Raw genomic sequence first — 22,303 nt, 5'->3', positions numbered from 1 at the left:
ACATAGAATCACTATAGAATCCAACAATTTTACTTCTGGCTATCTATCCACGAGGATTAAAACAGGAAGCTCAAGGAGGTATTTTATACCCGTGTTCATAACCCATTATCAAAATAGCCAAAAGGTGGGAGGCACCCAGGTGTCCGTTGACGGATGAATGGAAGAACCAAATGTGGTCTACGCAGACAACGGACCGTGCAGCCTTAAAAAGGACATTCTGACATTTGCTACAAGATGGAAAAACCTTGAAGGCATTATGCGAAGTTAAATGAGCCAGCCACAAAAAGACAAATGCCGTCTCATTCCGCTCACAGGAGATCCCTCGATTGGTCAAATTCACGGACACAGACAGTGGAGCCATGGTGCTGGAGGTGGAGGGGACGGGAGCATGGGAAGTCAGTGTCTCACAGGGACAGAGTCAGTTTCACGGATAAGAGTTCTGAAGCTTCACAGCAACGTGAAGATACTTCATGCTATTGAACCATATGTGTAAAAATGCCTAAAGTGGCAAATTTTATGTTATGTACACCATAATTTTTTTTTAAGTGCCCACAATTACTCACCATTGCATCCATAAAAGGGAAGGCAGCAAGATACAGGAAGGCCCTTCTCGTTTTGCTCCCCACAGACTCATCCACATGGTGTAGTTTATTGATAATATAGTAGCCTAAGTCACTGTAAGCTGCGAAGGGCCAAAAAACATACACGCGATATTTAGAAATTTAAGCTTTTCATCTTGAAGGTGCAAAAACAATGTTAAACATATTTGGGTTTCTGTGTGTGTGTGTGTGTATAGAAAAATTAGAAAATGTAGATGGGCAAATAGAAAAAAAAAAATCATCTCCAATCTCACCCCTCTACCCAGAGGGGGTCACGGTTAATGCTCTGGGTTCTAACTGCCCAGTTCTTTTATGGGTGTGTGTGGTGGGCACATGTGTGGGGTATGCATGTGTGTTTTAATGTGAAAATAGGGTCATACCGTATATATATTCTTTTGTAAACCATAACTGTTTGTCCATGATCGGCTTCCACACTTTAATGGTTGCAATGAATTTCTTTTTGTAGGTTTACTCAGCATCAATTTACTCGATCTCCTATTATTATGCATTTAGGACGTGTCCATTAGTTTGATATCATGAAAGGGTACTTGATGGATTGTTTGGAAGCTGAATGTTTATATGGAGTGTTACTTATTTACTAAGAGAAAATTCCCAGATGTTAATATGCCTTTTCTTTCTTCCTCTTTCCTTCTTTCCTTCCTTCCTTTTTTTTTTTTTTCTTAGAGAGGGAGAGGGGAAGGGGCAGAGGGAGAGGGAGAGAGAATCTCAGGCAGACTCCCCGCTGAGCATGGAGCCTGATGCAGGGCTCAATCTCATGACCCTGAGATCACGTCCTGAGCCAAAACCAAGAGTCAGATGCTTAACTCACTGTGCCACCCAGGCGCCGCTGTTAATATGCCTTTTCAATAAAAAATATAAAGCTAGCTTTTCACGGCTTGCTATTCTTTTTGTTTCAGCTTTGGGAGGAGCATGTGGGCATTGAACTGAGTGCATTTGTAGCTGCCAAATACATATAAAGAAAGAGAAAGGTCTTTCTAGTGTATTTGCTGGGCATTCTGACAGGTACTGTGAGCAAAGATGAAATACACTATTAAGATATTTTTACCTCATTGATAGATGTTTAGACTATATCGTAAAATAATAATCTTTGTGTTTTCATAGTGTTTTATGTGGTGCTTTAATGGCACTGTTCCTGCTGTTTTCATTTTTCTATAAATATGAATATTAATGCAGTGGACAACTCCAGAAGCTGCTTTGAAATCAGAAAGGAGATAGAATGAAGTGAGAGTCTCATTTTATGTGAATAATAAGATCCGTCCTTCCACTTCAAAGTTTGGGGGATGACTTAGAACCGTATGAACTGATAAGAAGAAGAAACCGATAGTAGAAATAAGCCTCCACTCTTTTTTCCGGATTAGTCTTGCATCGTGGGAATTTTGAATTGAGTCAGGTCTTCGGGATGATATCACACGGGTATTCAGATGCACAAATGGGAATCCCAGATGGGGAAGTAAAGTGATTTCAAGGGGTGGGGGGCTGGAATGGGTAAGACATCCTGAGAACGCAGTGGGATTTGGAAGGCAAATGCATGGGGAGAGGTCGAGGCCCTTCAAGCAGGGGCAGCGGGGAAAACCAAAATGTGAGCTGCCAGGTGAGCAAACATGTCAGGTGTGGAGTGTGGTGGGGCCAGCAGAGCCACTGAGGCTGCAAGAAGAGAAATCCAGGAGGGAGGGTATCCCTGGGCAGAAAGAGCAAAGACCGGGAAAGGTGGGACGAGGAGGGAAGGAGGCAGCTGTGATGTCCGCATTTGGATCCGAAGGCACACAGATTAGATTGGATGAGCAGATTAGAGAAGGCATGACCTGACCCTGGAAGGCTCAGGGAGGGGCCGGAGGGAGCCCTGCAGCCTGCCTTCCCCACCAGGTGAGAGGTGCACTCAGACCTGGGCTGTGTCCTTAAGCACGTGAACGGTTTACCTGGGCTTCTGAAACCAGGAGGTTTCGCCTCAAACTTTATTGTTGCTGCTGATTATGGGCACATTCGTTTCATTCAGTTGGGGACCAGCCATTGTGCTGGGACCTGCCAGGAGGCCACCCGGCCTGGGCCCAAAGACTGTCCCACCCTGGTGGACAAAGGCCGCTGCAGGTAAAGGCAGCCGAGCTGGCTGAGCAGAGCAGCGCAATGCCAGGGGCGAGAGCCAGGTGGCCAGGAATAGCTCGTGGACTGAAACTCCAGGGTAAGGTTTAGAGCCCAGAGACAAGGCCATGGAGTGCACTTGACAGGTCTCTGAAACTGGGGAAGGCCGAGAGCTAGAGGTGTGACCGGATCAGACACGTCCCTGCAGAATTCACATGTTGAGTCCTGCCCGGGGGACTGCAGAATGTGACCTTATTCGGCGACAGGGTCATCGCAGATATAATTAGGTAAGATGGGGTCACACTGGAGCACTGTGGGCTCCCAATCCAATATAACTGGGGTCCTTCTAAAAAGAGGAAATCTGGACACAGAGGTGGACACACACAAGGAGAATGCCTCGTGGATGTGAGGGCAGAGATGGGGGTGATGCGTCCACACACCCAGGGAGGCTCCAGGTTGCCAGCAAACCACAGAAGCTTGGAGAGAGTCCTGGGGCGGGGCAGTGTGTGTGGGGGGACCAACCCTACTGACAGCTCGATCGTCTAGCCTCCAGAACTGGGAGACAATACATTTCTGCTGTTTCAGCCTCCCAGTCTGTGGTGCATTGTTAGGACAACCCTAGCAGAGCCACACAGGAGGCTTCTGAGAATGGGAGAGAGAATTCTTTTCCCAGGAGACTCTGGGACCTGTGAGTCTGAGCAGTTGAGAGCAGGGCATGCAGTTTGCTTGTGCGGCCCCGGGGGGCGTAGAGATCAATATAAATCAGCTTCTCTCTTAAAAAAAAAAAAAAAAAGGGGGCGCCTGGGTGGCACAGCGGTTAAGCGTCTGCCTTCGGCTCAGGGCGTGATCCCGGCGATCTGGGATCGAGCCCCACAACAGGCTCTTCTGCTGTGAGCCTGCTTCTTCCTCTCCCACTCCCCCTGCTTGTGTTCCCTCTCTCGCTGGCTGTCTCTATCTCTGTCAAATAAATAAAATCTTAAAAAAAAAAAAAAAATCAGCTTCTCTACCTTCTGCAGAAAGACCTCGGTGTGCCTACTTATTAGACTATTTTAATAACAACATCAAGAACAGTGCCTCTACTGGGACGCCTGGAGGCTCAGTCGGTTAGGTGTCTGCCTTCGGCGCAGGTCATGATCCCAGGCTTGTGGGATCGAGTCCCGCATCAGGCTTCTCCCTCTGCCTGCTTCTCCCTCTGCTTGTGCTCTCTCTCTCTGACAAATGAATAAATAAAATCTTTAAATAAAAAATAGTGCCTCTATGCAGGATAATGAAGATGGGCTGAAGGAGGGCTGGGTGGTGAGCTCAGTGGGCCAGGCTTTGTGACTCTGCCCCTCCCACCCCCCTTGCTTTTTGGAGCCTGCAGCTGGTCCTCGGCTCTCCCGCCCTCCAGGTTCCAGGAGACTCTGGGACTGATGGGGCCAGCAGTTGTTTTTCACCCAACCCACCCCCCTCCCTCCTGTGCCCTTGAGCTGTTTCTGGCTGGAGCTGTTGGCTGGGGGTAATTTGTTGAAAGTGCTTTGCATAGAGTCCATAATTACCAGGCCGGCTGCCCTAACATTTACGGACTGTCAATGTCTATAAACTGCCCTACCTCGATTGTTCTGAGACGGCTTAGATTCCTTCTGAAGAGCAGAACATTAAAAAGAAAAATTACACAAGGCTTCTGAACAAGACATAAACAGATTTCATGATGTGGCCGCAGCAGGGAGGACTCCGCTTGACCATTTTATAGGCAGACAGCTTTTGACCCCACCCAAACAAGAAGAAACCAGAAGGGCCATTCAGATCCCTAGCTGTTCTATCCTGGGCCCATCAAGGTGACCGACTCTTTCCAGAATCAGTGGTTCTCAGGCTTGTTCATCCAGTAGTTACCAGCGCTTGCTGCAAAATGCCATGAAATAGTAATATTAATCAAGACAAGTCTATACACCTATTTCCCCCTGGGAATTGAGGAGAAAGCCCTCCTCCCATTCTAGTAACAAGATAATATGTGCATTACCAAGAGGCAATTTGAGAACCCTTATTCTCATTCAAATTCCCAAGTTCCCATGCTTAAAAGTCTCACAAGTACCACAGATTATGCCAGGAGCTTCTCTGTTTACTAGGCTTTTCACAGAGGCAGGTAACCCGACCCCCGTGTTTCTAATGAATCATTTCAAAGTGTGTGTATGGCTGATATTTAAATCACTTCCACACAAATGGTCAGACGACTTATATGCGTGAGGCACCGAGCCAGCTAACCCAGCTGCGAAGAGGCTGGTTACCGGCACAGGGGCTGGGACACGGACATAGGACACCCCTCTAGAGTCTGCATTGCGCAACATTTATCTGGAAGATATGGGTGTGGGACGTACAAACTCTGCCCAGGCCTTGGAGATATATCATAAACCCGTGCATAAAGCAAGTATGGTGAATGTGAGATTTTAACACAAGAACATAAATTTGATCTCACTGGTGTCAAGTCTCGTGGAGTGGGGTTTGTAATAATTTACTGCATGATATCTTGCTTCTCTCTAGAGAATGTGCCTTATTCACATCTGGACTCCAGAGAACTAGCCCACCGTTTGCCACATAGTAGGTGTTCAATATATACTGATTGAACAAATGGATGAATCCATCATTCCCCAAAGAAGTGATTGGGGTAGACTGATTGCATAATGTCCCCGATTCTTCTCTCCTCCTTATATCCCTACTCTGCAATATGATTTCGTAGTTCCTCTCGTGAAAAGTTGGAGTCTATTTCCCTACCCCCTTGAACCTGGGCTGGCCTGGGATTTGTCTTGGCCAGTTGTGCACAGTAGCAGTGATGGCGGCCACTTCCAATTCTTGGCCTCAAAAGGCCTTCCCTAAGGGTATTGCCACAGCTGTCCACACAAGCTCAGGCTGGTGGAAGAGAACCCAGCTGTCCCAGCAGAGACCATCTGGACCAGCCCACTGTTGGCTGACGGCCCCCAGTGAGCCCACAAAATGCCGCCTCGTCTCACTCAGCTGAGCACAGAGGCATGAGCACACCAAGTCCGAAAGAACCGCCTAGCCGGCCATGGTCCGGGGAGCAAGATCAAATGCTGTGTTTTGAGTCACTGAGTATGGCGGGGGGGGTTGGTTACAGAGAGATACATTTTGAGACTATACTGAAACTGTCCATGTCCAGCACCCTTGTTGGTTTCAATGATAGCAAGTTGTACCCTTTCACCCTTTTCAGGATGGGTTTATAATCCGTGAATAATGGAAAAGCTGGCCGAGAAGGGAAGACTGACAAATGGACCCACTCTAGAAGTTACTGGAGGAGCATCGGAACTTGCTCCCCTGAGCTGTGCTGACTGCCCAGGCTGCTTTGGGACACAGAAGAGTCCTTACCGGTCACTGTTGAGAATCAACTGTGTAAACAAAGACCACAGCAGTGGTTTCTGCATCCGTGTGAATTAGGTGGTCAGGCAATACTAACTTCATGCAGGTGCAATTAACTTGGACTCAAATTAACCAAATAGACGGTCAGCAAGTTTTCCTCTTTTATAGATTAATTAAGAGGGGGAAGTAGGAGAACACCTACATCCTGACCACGGGCCTAAATTAAGGTTTGGTCGTGGCAAACCCCATGCCCTGCAATTTAAAAAGTGGTGTCTCACAGATGAGCCTATAACAACAGTAGGGGCCACAATTTAGCTAAAATGAGACACTTACTGGCAGCTGCCCAACAAAGACCAGGAACCAAAAGCTAGAAATACTCCCAAGGCTCCTGCAATTTGGATATCGATAGCCAGGTTCTGGTGTACACGGAACAGACACGTACTTTTGGGTCGGTGGATCTTCTAGACTTCAGAGTCTGTCAGTCCAACAGAATTCCAAGCGTCTACTCAAAACAACTGCTAAATCCATCTGGGATGTAGAACCGTTCTGATTCACATGTAAGATTTTGTAATTCTATTTTAAAATGGGAAATTGTAGATTTAACTTGAAAAACGATGCTGATTTTTATTTCAGTGACCACATGTTCCTTATACCAGTTTCAATAACACAGGACACTCAGCTTTTCTCTTCCGTGATTACTGACGCCTAGTAATTAGCTATTAGTCCCAAAGTCTTATTCAACTATGACTAAAACAGGGAATGATAGGCTTATTTAAGAAATCCAAATAAAGACTGGTACCAAAAGGGAACGGATTTACCCATTGCGACACAAATTTATCTAGACCTACTCATTTCAAGTCTGGAATTTTCTCCAATGCATCTACCATCTTTGAAAGTGGCCCTGATCAAATCTAGCTGCAGGGCGTTTCTTCAAAGCACATCCACGAGTTAGTATTCAGGGCATGAGTTGAAGGAAGAAGAGCATCTCCTCTCAACCCCAGGCCCTGAAGCTTTGGGCCCAAATTAAATGATCATTATCAACACTTTGGCTGAAAATCTAGCCCGTGTGTAGCATCCTCTCCCGGTTTCACACTGTTCTCAGCACAAAAGTCTGTGCTACATTCAAGAGGAAAACCAAAAGGGTCTCACCCCATTTACTATTAGATTGACGGTTATGCAAGTAACCATTAGCTGATGGTTTGGGTTAATTTTCTAGCTCCTTTATTCACCACTGACATTCATGGTGCTCATACAACCAGTGCCGTTTTGAAGGTACACAATGGATTTATGAAGTGTTATTCACGGGTTTTATGCAACTGGGCTCCATAGATGGGCCACTCAATTTTTATGCCTGGTAAGCTGAGCTGTTTTAAAGCCAAGGAGCTCCGAAGTCAGGCTCTTAGAGTTTTATCACCACTCAGAAAGCAGCAGAAGCAGGACTGAGGCTACAAAGGAAGTCCTTTTCCAAGGTCTTGGTGAAACTCTCTGCGGGTCACTGTATGTATGATACAGCTTTCTTATTTTTTCATGGAAATAATATTATGCCGTAGTATTGAGACTTGTCTTTGAATAAAATAGACTAGTGAGCCCCCAAATAAGTTAACTGTAATACATTAAATAATCTGTCATTTGTTTTCACTGCTGATAAGCATCAATCCTAAATAACAACCACTCTGTTTTTATTTTTAAGACTGAGTCTGTGTTGTAACGCGTGTCTCTGGGAAGCATGGGCCGTTTTGTTGACCTTACTGAAATCACTTCCTCTCTGATACAGGGCTTGGGAGTCAAAGGGTTAAAACCAGAGCTTCCCAGAGAAAACACATTTTCCTTTTTCGAGCTAGGAGCACAAACCCCATTCCTTTCATCCCCTGAAATTTTCATGACAAATGCTTTAATAATTACCGAAGAAATCACTTGCTACGATAAATGCATTCGAATGGATGGAAAGGAGCAAGAAACAACCCGAGCTAGTACCTTAGGCGAGGGTCCGAGGGTCCGCAGCCTTACCTATCAGGGTGTGGAAGACGGCGGCAATGGCACCGGCCACCACCATGCACAGGACAGCTTTGGTCCTGTCTCGCTTGCTGTTCACAAACACCAGGCCCACATTTTTAAAGTCACTCATGGGGCCCGTAAAGAACTTCATGAGGGAGTACGCCAGCCCGTAGCTGGCCAGCATTTCCACTGCATCCTCCTTGACAGCAGCGATGCCCCGGTTCAAGGCCTGGGAGGGGGAAAGACAACCCACAAACAGCATTAGACACGTCGTCGCATCTCGGGGACTCACACTTCCAAAATAAAAACTCAGCAGATAGGTTTCTATAGAAACGCTAAGCAGCTTATAGAGTAAAGCTCATTATAATTTGATAAAGGTTATTAGTTTTCATTTTCATCCATATTAGCTTCAGTTCGAAATATCTTCTCGTAGGGGAGATACCTGCCCGTTGGGGTTAAAGTAATAGAGGAAACACCCAACGAGCATTTTATGTTAATACCAGAAAATAATTCTTGGAAGTTTTGGTTAAAAGCTTAACATGTTAAATTTTATTTGTAGGCTGAATTTATATAACAGCAACAGGCATTCTGGGAATGAGTCAGACACTTTGTATGGAGTGGGTGATAGTTTCCTTTTTTCTTTAAGGAAGGGGCATGTGTGCACGTGTGTGTGTGCACGTGTGTGAGTGCGTGTGTGCGTGCACCCACAGCCTGAAATAGCATGTATGTGTTCTGTAGGTACCCTTCATAGCATTGAGTGAATTCTATGCTATGAAAAAAGTATTGAAGGAATATATTATGTAATTGATGGATGCTATTTACCCAATTTTTACCATATTTTAACTTGAAATGTATTTCTGAGCTCTGCGCAAACAAGTATGAAAAAAAACCCTTTAAACCAAATACACTGTTCTTGGATGATGCTTACTCAAGAAGTTGTGGTCACAGAGTGTTCTGATTTATTTATTTTTTTCAGGGAGGGAGGGGTAGAGGCAGAGGGAGAGGGCAAGAGAGAGCATCTTAAGCGGGCTCCGTGGTGCTCCATTTCACAACCCTGAGATCATGACCTGAGCCGAAATCAAGAGTCAGATGTTTACCCACTGAGCCACCCAGGTGCCCCACAATATTCTGATCATTTTCACCATCCTCCATGAGGGACCCTCTGAGATACCTAGGGGGCCTTGTCAGAATGGCATTTCCAAACTTACTTTTCCACCTGCTAGACAAATTACACCACAGAAGGCAGGAATAGATGTCTAGGAGGAGAGAATTAAAAAAAAAAAATGTTGCCAGGACATCACCTGTTCTTCAGAACAGGAAACTGATTAAGGAGGAGAGTCGGCTTTCTGTGCAGTCATAGACTTTTAGAAACAGATGTACTGTAAGCACAGAAATAAGCTTTGTTGCCCAGACAGCTATTTCAAAGAGGCATCTACTTTCAAGAAAACTATCGTGGATAAACCCATGGCCAGCCACATGATTTGATAAAGAGCCGTCAAAGGCTCCTTTGTTTTGAGATCACGGTTGATTTCATAACTGGCCATTTGGGCCACTTGTCCCTTCACCAAGAGCTTTAAATTCCTTTAAATTCCTGCTCTTACGTCTTGAATTCACCAATAAAGAGTGAGCCTGTGAAACTCTGGGTCCCCACCCTTGACTCCAATAAAAGCAGAATCCCAGGCCTGTGTTTGTGCGTGTGTGTCCACGCGCGCACGCGTGCCCGCCCGCCCTCTCGCCCCTCTGCCTCACTGGTCTAGCCCAGGTATGCTATGCAATTTCTGGGTCTTGTAAGTCATAAACCTTTATTTTTTCGAAGTTCCTTGATGGTTGTTGCTGAAGGGTGTCTTGCAATCATAGTAAGATTCACAAGGGTCAGCCCAGTAGTAACACTGATACTGAAAGGGGGAGATGTCTGCGGGAGGCTCACTGGGCCCACGTGAGGGCCCCAAGGCATTTCTAGCCCATGGAATTACTATCAATAGGCTGAGATCAGCACAAAACAATAGACTTTATTTTTTAGAGCTGCAAAATGGAGCAGAATGTGCAAAGTTGCTATACTCCCTCTGCCCCAACACACACAACTTTCCCCACTATCACTATGCCATGCCAGAGTGGTACATTTTTACAGCTGACAATGAGCCTACAATGATGCATCTTTATCACTAGAAGCCCATAGATTGCATTCACTCTTGGCTTGTACATCTTAGGGGTTTGGACAAATATATAATGACAGTGTATCCATCATTATATAGTTGAACATTCTATGCAAAGCACTGTTAGCAAAAAAAAAAATGTATATATATAAAAATACCAATGTGTAAATGGTTTCAGAAAAATCTAGAAGAAAAATATCTAATATCTGTAGGAATTTAGTTTCGTTCTTCTGACAACGTTGGTATTATATAAGCCAGTTTTTGATAATTGTTTCCAATTATATAGCTAATCCTCTTTTCCTTTTTTTCCAATAATACCTGAAAAATTTCCATAAGAACCTTCTTAGCCTTTGCGGAGCGTGCCTGCCATGATGCCTTCCTTAGAAAAAATGTTCCTTGAACAAAGCTGATCCAATACTTCAACACCCTAAAGCAAAAGAAAATCAAGAAGCTCCTTGATAATAACTCCTGAGTTCAGCCGGCACCTCTAGTCAGAGCGTCCTGTCATGTGTCCAAACCTATCACCGCCTTACCTTCCAAATTAATTTTTTTGGACCTTATGTAGTGGATGCTATTGGTGTCCCCCCAAATCCTTTACTGGGCAGTGCACCCATCCCCAGGGGCTGGGAGTTGGCCACTAATGGCTCACAGCTGCCTCTTCGTCAGGGAAAATTGTCCCCGGGTACTTTGGGTTGGTTTAGCCACACCTGACCCCAGGACGCGCACAGCCAATGGCTGGCTGACGCAGGGGTAGAGAAGATCGGCTCCCCGGGCAGTGTGGGGCTGCTCCAGGACAACGCATACTCCTGAGCTCCCTGTGGGATCTGGTGGAAGCTAGTCTCCAGTGGAGACCACCTCTTCGCTTCACTTCTCCCCACCACCCAGCTCTCCCCTCTCCCTGCAACAAGCCACTTGCACAAGAATTCCCCAAGACAGGCTTTGCTTCCAGAGACCCGAACTTAGGACAACTTCTAATTATGTTTCTCTCAGACACTGCGATCAGCCTATGGCTTGGTCTTTTTCCTCCCTGTCCTTCCTATGCCTGCAAATTGTTTAGTTTTCTGTTGCCAAAACATTTGTTGAAATTTAAGTGATAGATATTATTTAGCATACGTTGAAAAACCATATGGGAGGGCACCTAAATAACGTAGGATTAGACTTTTTACGTGTCTTGTTGGCAAAATATTATTCTTGGCTAAAAAGATACCTGCTCTGGCTGGGGCACCCACTGCAATACTTTCTATTTCCACCAAGAGTCCCTTGACGGAGTCCTAAAGCCAGGGCTGAGGCAGGTGAGAGGCAGGGGGCACAGGGAATGAGGGCTCCGTCAGCAAGACTTAGCTCAACGATTATGGTAATTTGAGGAAAGCACACAGGGCTTAGAGCTACAAAGACATGAGCTGGATGTGTTTCTATCACTTAACTACTGAGCACTGTTGGCCAGGGTACTCATTCTTGCTGAAATAACCCTGCTGATCTTAGGTTGGATGTAAGCAGTGTACAGGGAACCAGACAGTGACTGGCCTAGACGAGGCACTTAAAAGCAAGGATCTGTGTCTATTTTGTTTACCACTCTATACCGGCCACCTCACCACCTCAGAAACACTCAAATATTTGTTTTTTGTTTTATTTTAAGATTTCATTTATTTATTTGTCAGAGAGAGCGAGCACAAGCAGGGGGAATGGTAGGCAGAGAAGGAAGCAGGCTCCCCACTGAGCAAGGAGCCAGAGGAGACGTCTGGGCGGAGGACATACCTTTGGAGGCCATCAGCATATGGAGAGTATTTAAAGGCAGGAGACTGAACGAGATAATCTAGATAAGATATAGATAGACAGGGGTCCAAGAGTCAGCCCTGTAGCACTCTAGAAATAAATTTAAACCCATTCAGGAGGTGGCGAGCTGTCTGGGTGATACACGCGGCAGTTCAGCATGAATTAGCTCGCTGGTACCGTGCTGGCCACGGCATTCCCGAGCACTGCTGCTCCACCAGGATTGCGGATACAGGGCTCAAGGATTGCGGTTACAGGGCTCAATCCCAGGACCCTGGGATCATAACCTGAGCTGAAGGCAGACGCTTAACTGACTGAGACACCCAGACATCCCTACACTCAAATATTTGTTGCATGTATGAAGTATTTTCTACTAGGAACTTTAATGTCCATATTAATTTTTATGAACTTTAAAAAATCACATTTTGATTCTAAGATGTTATTACTAGTCAGATATACCACTGATTGAACATTTTTAATGACCACATTAAATGTACACAGTGGATGAAAAACATTCTAATTTCAAGAAACTTTAAAAGACAAGGAAAGAAGAGCTTTGCAATTGAGGGCATGTGCTATATTATTATTAGCCTTTTTATGATTCTCATTTATAGCAAGTATTTCCCTCAATTTGTCCACTTCTTAATTTCCTGATTTTCTTTTGATCCCCCAAATATTAAGTTATATGTAGTCCATCAATAATCTTGTGGAGTTTCTTCCCCTACTTCTGGACTTGGCCATTCTTACCCCACCCAGAGGTAATTTTATTCTAGTTGATGGTTTCATTTACACACTTAACTTTTAATCCTCCTGGAACTTATGCCATGAGATATGGCTCAAGATTCATTTTCTAAAGAAGTAGTTTATTTCTTCAAAATCGATTTGAATAAAACACCGATTGCCCATTATTTGTGATGCTTTCTTTCCAGTAAATCATCCTTCTAGATTCTTCCATCGCCTGCTGTTTGCTTCATCTGTCTCACCTTGCTTACCCTGTTCCCCTTCACGGCATGTTCATTACCCGACATTATATCAAATATTTATTTTTTATTTGTCTTACTGTCTCCCTTCTCCATTTGAATGTAAACTGCAGGGTACACAGAACTTTGTCTGGTTCACGATATGTTCCCAGACGTGCTATGTGAGGGGATCCCATACTGGTAACTGTGTGAAAGAATGAAGTACCACGTTCCCAAGCAGAACAAACACTTACTGTCATGGGTACGGAAGAAAGGGAATATGTTAATGCACCGGGATTCCTTGGAGGAGCTTACTCAGAGGGACTAGACGAGGAAACCTCACCAAGGATGTGACAATTGAGGTTACAGGAGAGTTAAGTCTCCAAGAACAAGAACAAACCGGTTGGACGAAGAGCTGGCAGAAGGCCAAGGGCTACCGGAGCTTGGTAAGGCCAAGTAGAGGCCAGCAAGAGCGGTGGGGGGAGGGGGTATAAAATGAGTTTGCAAAATTAGGCAATGCTGAGATTGTTCCCGGTCATAGTGAAGAGTACATGTTTTGTTCTAAGAGCAGCGGGAAGCCATTCACGGGTCTGAGCAGAGGTGGGCAGAGGCTCGTGCTGGCTGTGGGGATGAGTGTGGACTGGGGAGGGAAGGGCAGAAGCAGTCAAGCTGGCTTGTGGTAATCCAGGTAAGACAGGTGATGGCTTGCACCAGGATAGGCTAGTGGAGATCCGGAGAAGCCAACTGATTTGAGAGCTTTCTGGAGATAAAGCAAACAGATATGGTGATAGACCACCTGGTGGGCATGAGGACAAGGAGAAATCAGAGCTGACTGTTGAGGTTTTTGGGTTTGAGCCACTGGTCAAATGGTGCAGCTGTTTCCTGAGCTGAAGAGACTGGGAGAGGGAGGAAGGTTTGGGGAGCAAAAGCAAGAGCTCCATCTGGGTGTGTCCCCCATTGGGTTTGAGATACCCCTTAGAATTCCAAATGGAGAAATCAGGTAAGATGTTTGGCCAGATGAGTCTGGAGTCCAGGGGAGACGTCTGGGCGGAGGACATACCTTTGGAGGCCATCAGCATATGGAGAGTATTTAAAGGCAGGAGACTGAACGAGATAATCTAGATAAGATATAGATAGACAGGGGTCCAAGAGTCAGCCCTGTAGCATTCTAGAAATAAATTTAAACCCATTCAGGAGTTGGCGAGCTGTCTGGGTGATACACGCGGCAGTTCAGCATGAATTAGCTCGCTGGTACCGTGCTGGCCATGGCATTCCCGAGCACTGCTGCTTCTCCAGCCACAGCGGGTAAAGAGGAACGGCTACGGTCTTGAAGCTTAGCTAAAGTGGTGTCTGGGAGGTCTTTGGAATGAATTAGGCTTTGAGTCAGAATTCTGTCATAACTACAGAGGTGCACCTGCTATTTAAAGGCAAGTTTCTAAACGTTCGTGAACTTTCCACAGTAACGGCACTTTAGAATAGAGCCAGGCATAAGAGTATTCCAACCGTTGTAAATACAAAGCTGCCTTTCAATCACAGCCCGGTCCTGGTCCCCGATAGGATGGCTCGAGGCCTTCCTCACACCTTAGATCAGTGTTCTCTAAGCTGTGGACGATCAGCAACATGGAACGTCTGACTTAAAAATGTGTCTGGGTCCAGAAGGCATTCAGTGTGTCCTACCTGTCTTAGTCTCCCCCAGTGCCTGCCAGGTTCTTGGCGCTCCGTTGACTGATTTTCTTCCTCTCACAAAGTTATCAAAGCCACAGGATATTAAGAAGTAAATACCAAAACCAAACCAAACCAAAACAATTCCCAGGGAAATGGCTAACAAATCCCACATGTGATCTCCCTGATATGAACAGTCTTAGATCCTTAAACCCTAAAAGAGATGAAGTTGGGCTCTAGAGACCAGATTCTTAGGCCAAGAGCCACCAACTCACCCCAATCCTGCAGTCATTTCATGGCAATGTTACAGCAAGCACTCCCTGCTAGCTGGGAGGACTGCTGTCTCCCCTGGGGAGCAGGTGCAAGAGGACAGGTGCACAGCCTACCTCCCGTTGGGGAGATGTGAGGCCCTCTCTGTTTCTCCCAGTTTATCTCTTGAAGTTTCATTCAACTTGTCTCTCTCTTGACTTCTCTTTGGCTGCTCCTCTATGTACTTCCTTACGGTGCCCTACATTTCAACGTCACCATTTTTACTGTGTGCACATCTCTGACCTCAGATTCATCTAGTTATTTACCTATTCCCCTTTTCTCTGGATTGACAGGCTTCTACTTGGGCTCTGAGAGCGGCCGGAACCAGGTCCCCGGCACGACGGCTGGCCGCCACCCCACTCGCCTCCAGCCTCCAGCCGGCGCTTTGCTGCCCTGTCATCCTCCGTCTTCCCCTTCTCTTCTCTCCACGTCTCTGCCCTACCTCGTTCCCTCTGACTCACCTCTTTCTTCATCTGGAATACGGAATCCACCAGAACTGAAATTTTTTGGGGCGCCTGGGTGGCTCAGTCGGTTAAGTGTCTGACTCTTGATTTCGGCTCAGGTCATGATCTCAGGGTCCTGAGATGGAGCCCCAAGCTTGGCTCTGCGCTTAGCAGAGTCTGCTTGTCCCTCTCCCTCTCTCAAATAAATATATAAATACAAATAAAAAAAAGAAATAACATTTCTTATTGTTCCTCTCCCTAAAACAAACCTCAACAAAACACACCTGCCCAAACCCCTCCTCACCACCTCTGTCCTGTTACAACGGAAAGGCCAGTTGACCAGGCTGACCATAGGGCTGTCGACCTGGGCTCTGCATTTATGACCCCCTGACCTTGACAGGAGCCCCCATCCTCCTCTCTGGCTTGTCTGATCCTTGCTCCATGACTGGCTCTTTCCCATCAGCACTTACAGACACATAGGTGTTTTCCATCTTAAAAATAAACCTTCTCTTGCCTCCTCACTCCTTCTAGTTCCCACGTGCTTTCTCGCCTTCCTTTCGTAGATAACTTCTACAAAGTGCTAGCTTCTTTCTTCTGTTCTCCCCACGTACTCCTCAGCTTGTGGGAATAGCAGCTGTGCAAGTGCAGGAAGCTCATCTGTGTCCCAGGTCAACCAGGAATGGGGGTTGAATGCACCCACTGAGCCCGGGCTTCGGCCTTCCTCCCCCCTCCCCGCTAAAGCAAATGGGCACTTTTCTGTTCTCACCTTTCCAACCCCTTCAGGGATCTGACCCTGTTGGCTACTCCTTCCTTGAAACGCATTCCCCCCTTGGCTCCAGTGGCATCGAGGTTTCCAGGTTTTCTTCCCATCTCTCTCCCCTTCAGCTTTTCTCCTTGATGCTCTCTCCTTCCTGAACTCTTAAATATGGGTGTTCCCGGGGCTCTGTCTGGGCCCTCTCCTGTTCTCACTTGCTCAGCGATCCCACCCTCTCCCACAAACCTCAGTTACTTTCTGTCTGCTCAGAATTCTCCAATCCATCTCTCCAGACTTCTTAGACTTCTCTCCAGCTCCAAACCCACACCTCTCTGCTGAACGTCCCACTGGCGCCTCACACGTCCCACTGGCGCCTCACGCGCTTCCAACACTGACTCCACCATCAATAGACTGCGTGGGCTCCTGCGGCCGCCCCCTCTGGCGCTCCAGTTCGAATGCCTGTACCCAGGGTCCCCACCCAGAAGCTGGAGGAGTGAGCTCCCCGGATGCCTTTGATCCCACAGATTTCTTGGTCCATCCATACTCCTTTCCCAGTCACTCTTGCATCTGTCCAGTTCTCTCCGGCCTCGCTGCCATGCCTTGGGTCAGGTCACTGATGCTCTTCCTGTCCCCAAGCCATCCTCCGACCCTCCACACTGAGGTCAGATCACAAAAATCCAAATTCCTAAAGGTGCACCCAGTGTACTTGAGGGCTGCACCCCGTTCACAGACCATGATCTCCACAAACTGTGCTCTAAGTGTCTGTCAGCACGTCTGGCACACGGTTAGTCAGCATCCGATAAATAGCTGGGCAATGAGTGAACACGTACGAAAGCCATGCATGAGCTGACCCTGCCCGGCACTGCCTCCTGTACTGTGCGCTCCGTGAAGCCTGAACTGACTGCAGTTTTCCGGACAGACCAGCCTCTCTGTCATAAGGGTCCCTTGCTTAAGCTTTTTTCTGCACAGAATCACCTCCACCCCGGTCCCACGCATTCACCTGGTCAACGCATCATCAGTGGAGGGATCATATCTTCTGGGAGCCGTCCCTGGAGCCTACCCCCTGCTCCGTGCTCTGCAGCCGCCTGCATGGACCCAGGACGCCTCACTGCAGCCAACACGGTGCACTGTGCTCGCCTGTTTACTTGACCCCACATCTCCCCACACGACCCGAGGCAGGGTCGGCTTGACTTCTCACCAGTTTCCCACGTCTATTCAGCACACCTCACACGTTGTTGAAAATCAATCCATGAATAAACAAACGTGTTACTTGTGCATACAGCTTGCGTATGGTGGTTCATAAAACAAAACCCTCCAGCTGCAGGTTTGGAGCTGGGTAAATAAAGCTATTTTTGGTAGAACCTATGTATTTAAAATAAATATGCAAATTGATGGCAGAGCGCTGTACCTATTCTTGTTGTTCTGGTATTTTCTCAAGAGATAGGCAAGGACTTCCGTTGTCCCTTCTATTACGCCTCACTGGGCACCCGGTAAGCATTGGACAAGGGCTGGCTGCTTAACTACAGACACACAGACATAAAGAGAAGCGACATCGGGCCACATAATTAGCCTCTTGAGTGTAAAACTTAAGCAAAGACTTTTTTTCTGGCTCCCTTCTTTCCCATCCTGTGGATGTCAACTGGAATGAAGGACAGACTTCCTCTATAGGGTCAAATCCTGTAACAGAAGTTAGCTGCCATGGGAAAGATGTCGAGTCAAAGGAGCAAAGAACCTTCTTTGCCCACACCCTGGAGAAGCTGAGAACCCTGCGGAGGGCTGGGTGTGCCCCTGACAAAACCAGGGTAGTAATCCCCAGATTGTGAAGGATGGGTGCTTGTAGGGCAACAAGGCATCGAGAGAGAAGGCGCACAATTCAAGAAGTGCCGAGGGCGGTCAGAACCCGATCTGGAAACTGACGTTCATGGCGAATTGGTAAAAACACGATCATGTTGCTCATGAAGAAAGAGCTTTTCAAATTCTTCTACAAAAAGGTGTTGAATTGGAAACTGGTATTATTTCCTAAAATAGCAAGAGATTAGTATATGAAATGCCGTAATTCCTACCTTTTTTTTTTACTTTTAGTAAGATGAATACTTTCTTCAATGCCTCATCCTGGATTAGAAAAACGAGTGGGACGCTGGGCTTGGTAATACTTCTGTCTTGCTAGACTAATCTTTTTGATAAAAGACTATTTATTTCCTTTGTCTCCAGCTTCACTGATCCTGTTACACCTTTTATGACATGAAGCAAACTCACTATCGCCACAATAGATACAGTTTAAAAATCTCTGTCAAACCCAGGGTGCTCAGAAAATTTCAGTTTGAGAAAGGGTGGAGAATTCAGAAGTATACGTATAGGCAAAGCTACCTGTGGGGAGCACCTTCTTTCAATGTCATGGATAATCAGCACCCTTGGATTTCAATCCTCTCAAGGAGTCTAGGTTCCTGTAATTTTCCACTGTTATTGTTCTGTTCGTCTGTATTTTAGAAAGTGGTTTGGGTTAAATTAGATCATTTGTCTTCCCGGTAATTTTCCAGCCATGTTTTATTTTCTCAAGGATCTATACTGCTCTAAATGAGACACCCTCGCTCTGTTTAGCTGGCACTCCAGCCAAGAACTCGACACCCACACATGAGCTTGTGGTTTAAAGGGAGCAGCAGTAAAATGAAGCCCGGTCTGGCCTCGTTAGCAGTCAAAGTCATTGCTCTGAGCAGTGCCATCCATATTTAGTGCTTCCTGAAAGCACAGAGACAACACGGGGCAAGTCCAAAATATGACACTGGCTTTTTCTGTCACTTCCCACACCTGCAGAAGAGTTTCCATAAAGACTAGAGACAAACTACTAAACAGGTACCAAGTATGGCTAACTCAGTTTCCTCCCATTGCTTTCTTCAGTATCTCAGGGGAAATAAAGAAAAAAAAATTATTTTTTGGCCTCTTAAATGGAAATATGTTAGTTCATTAAAAGATATATGTTAGTGTTGTAGGACCGTCTTCAAAGCACCTTGATCCTTCATTTAAACGTGAAGCTTCTTCACCTGGCTTAACTTAACTTGGATTCAAGATGGCGGGGGGCTTGACATGGAAGGAATGTCACTACGGATTTCTAGTGCACTTTTAAAAAACCAAAGCTTCGTGTGCCATTTAACTACTATGCCCCAACTTGACCTCATATCTTTACTATTAGTGAAATTCCTAAATATCCTACACGTTTTTATACTTAGAACGTTTTATGGTCTCCAAATGGTGGTATTTCTTGATTAATATCTCAAGATTGTATCCACTCCAGTTCAGAGCTAGGTTTAAAATACTTTTATATTAAAAAAAACCCCACAAAAACTCCATGAACAACAGGCTGGAATAGAAGATGAACTCTGGGGTCTGGAAAGTCTTTTTGCTAACTGTCCATACTTTCTGTCCACCTGCATTCATACTTACCGACCCTGCTTACATGCCGAGACGCTTACCCTCTCCCTGCTGGCACACACCCCCTCTTTCTACTTGGTGACAGACTGTTCCCTCGATTGTTCTAGCACCTTACACTTGTCTGCGGACCTCTGCGCAGCTCAGAGGCTCCATTCCTTTTTTGGACTCAGCTGCAACATTCAGAAGCGTCATCCATTCGTTGCCTTCCATTCCAGTCCAGCTTTAAATGCATTTATAGTGACAGAATGAAATGTGAGTGCCTATTTGCATTTAGACCTTATAAAACCCAACGAACACAATAATGGTGATGATGAAACTACCCTAGCAGTAACATTGACGGAGTGCTTGCTCTGTGGCAGATGCTATTCCAAGATCATTACTTCTCCCCACCACTCTATGAAAGAGGTACTATTATTTCTCAGCTTCCTGGTGAGGAAACTGGTGTGTGGAGAGGCTCAGTCACTTGTCCAGGTGACACAGAGCTGCGAGAAGAATCCAGAGAGCTTCACTTCAAGCTGTGATCCTAACCATCACTCCATCATACTGACGTCAACCCTCCTTTCACTTGGAATTAGAGATGGCAGTTGGTACCAAATGCTTACTTGAAACAGGATTAGCTGGTCAAATCAAAGAGAACTTTTGGATAAAGACTATTCTTGGGAAAAGTTCCAAAGACCCTGAGGTAAAGATTAATTTTCCAACAGTAACGTGCAGCAAATGCTACAAGTGTACAGCCAGAGGATGAGTGGAGTGAGGCTGAAGTCACCACATTTATCTGGGTCACACCAAGGAAATGAGGACACAGGGAATGGGGCCATGTATGCCCCACTAGTGGCACTCCACAGCATGGCCCAGAGGACAGAGGACACCTGTGAGCACAGCACCACGTGTGCTGGATGGCAAGGCTCAGGCGCCATCTCTGTCTTTCCCAGTGTGGTAGAAATGCCAAGAGGCTCTCAACGGTGGCCTTCTAAAGACGTGGACAAGGATGCTTACGGCTTCTTTTATACATAAGATAATGCATCATCCCAGTATCTTTAACCTAGTCAAGGTTTCATTAGCTTCTCAGCGGTGGGATTAATGTATTTCTGCATAAGGTTCAGCGATGACTCACTGCTGATATTTATAGAGTGGCATACGCCAAGTTGTTTGAAAGATTTATAAGGCTCTGGGCTTTTGATCTGATTGCTTTTAGAAGGTGAGTGAGATAGTAAACACTGGTCATTAGCACTGGGTGTTACATAGAACTGATGAATCACTAAATTCTACTCCTGAAACTAGTAATACGCTATATGTCAGCTACACTGGATTTAAATTTTAAAAAATTGATCATTACACATGCGACTACATCCAGCCCATGGATGTTCTGTGCCAGGGCCGACACACACATGCGCACATGTACGCACACACAAAATGGGCAATATTTAATTGTGACAAAGCTATCCCCTCTGTTGGCTTTGTGTGCAAGCAGGTTTGCCATGACCTCCCCATGCTCCCACTGCTATTATTAGTTTAAATTACTGGCCTGATTTATGGTATTTTACGTGAAGTAATATTGTCTCACTGAGTAAACTGTTGAGAACACAACACAAGAGAGGACAGAGGGTATCGCTGCAGCACAAGCAAACCAGGAACGAGTCAAATGGCATCGTCATGGTAGCAGGGGTCAAAGAACTACACACCACCCTGAATTTATTTTGCCTTTGCAGCTATAACCATGCTTTATGCCTAATATTTTTCACCTAATATAATAAAGGAATAAGCTATAGAATCACATGGATAAAATTATAGGTTTTGAAAATTTCTAAAGACTAAACAGAGAACAACAAGTATTTTTATAACTTACTACTTCACACCACTAATGCCTGAGAGAGTAAATACACATGCTAGCTTCAGCCTAAAAATCCAGATTCACTATAATTCAGGTTTTCTATCTTTGGAAATCCAAGGAGCCCGAGGAGTTGTCTTCTTCAGCCCTTTCACCTACATGGACGAGAAGGACAAAGGGGACCCAGTGAAAGGAGACATCTGTCCCTTCTCCACTTGGTCTTCAGAGCCCGGCAGGATGCCGCAGCCACAGACGGCATATCTGTTGATTCATTCAGGCACCATTTATGGATCACGAGAAGAATGTATGCAGTATGTCATTCTTGAACATGCCTTCACGGATTCTCTTATTGGTTTTATTTCACAATTTATTTTTTAAAGATTCTATTTATTTGAGAGAGAGAGACAGAGAGCACAAGCAGGGGGAGGGGCAGAGGGAGAAGCAGACTCCCCACTGAGCAGGGAGCCCGATGTGGGGCTCAATCCCAGGACCCCGAGATCATGACCTGAGCCAAGGGCAGATGCCTAACTGACTGAGCCACCCAGGCGCCCCGTATGATTGGTTTTATCTAACAATGCAGCAACAACAGGGTAAGTGCTGAAAATTCCCACTGTGTAGACACGGAGACGGAGGCTCAAAGAGATTCCGTGATTTGCTCAAGGTTCATGGCTGGTATGTGGTGCTGCCCAAAGGAGAAGCCAGTGGCACATTAGCGGGCGTGCTGGCATCCTGCTGCGCTAGACTGAAGGTGGTGGGGGGTGGGGGGTAGGCCACCTCTCCACCATCAGCAAAGCGGGGAAGGCGTGTGGATGGCCTTGCACAGACACGTGTCATCACCTGACCAGACAGGGAACCACTGACAATCACTATTACTGAAGGAAATCATTATTTTTATGTAATGGCTATTTGGTTTGGGGAACTGGGGAGCACTTATGTAAAAGGTATGTGAGGTTGAGTTAA

General features: G+C 46.0%; 1 protein-coding gene across 2 annotated transcripts in view; it reads right to left on the bottom strand.

The window, feature by feature from the left end:
• The window catches only part of ANKH (ANKH inorganic pyrophosphate transport regulator), a 130,518-nt gene that overhangs the window by 46,079 nt on the left and 62,136 nt on the right, over positions 1–22,303 (bottom strand). The window contains exons 2-4 of one of the 2 annotated variants that reach the window (XM_045787160.2): positions 10,511–10,619; positions 8,052–8,268; positions 564–682 (exon numbers count right to left, since the gene is read on the bottom strand). In XM_045787160.2, coding sequence (XP_045643116.1) covers positions 564–682; positions 8,052–8,268; positions 10,511–10,525 — 351 coding nt within the window. In that variant the 5' untranslated portion in view covers positions 10,526–10,619. The remainder of the gene's footprint in view (positions 1–563; positions 683–8,051; positions 8,269–10,510; positions 10,620–22,303) is intronic. The other variant, XM_045787159.2, reaches the window with a different exon arrangement.

The sequence above is a fragment of the Ursus americanus genome, chromosome 15 (assembly GCF_024610735.1).
Source record: "Ursus americanus isolate L20-20 chromosome 15, mUrsAme1.1.p, whole genome shotgun sequence".
NCBI lineage: Eukaryota > Metazoa > Chordata > Mammalia > Carnivora > Ursidae > Ursus > Ursus americanus.
Note: the sequence above shows the minus strand (reverse complement) of the source record. Positions and strands in the feature narration are given on the sequence as shown.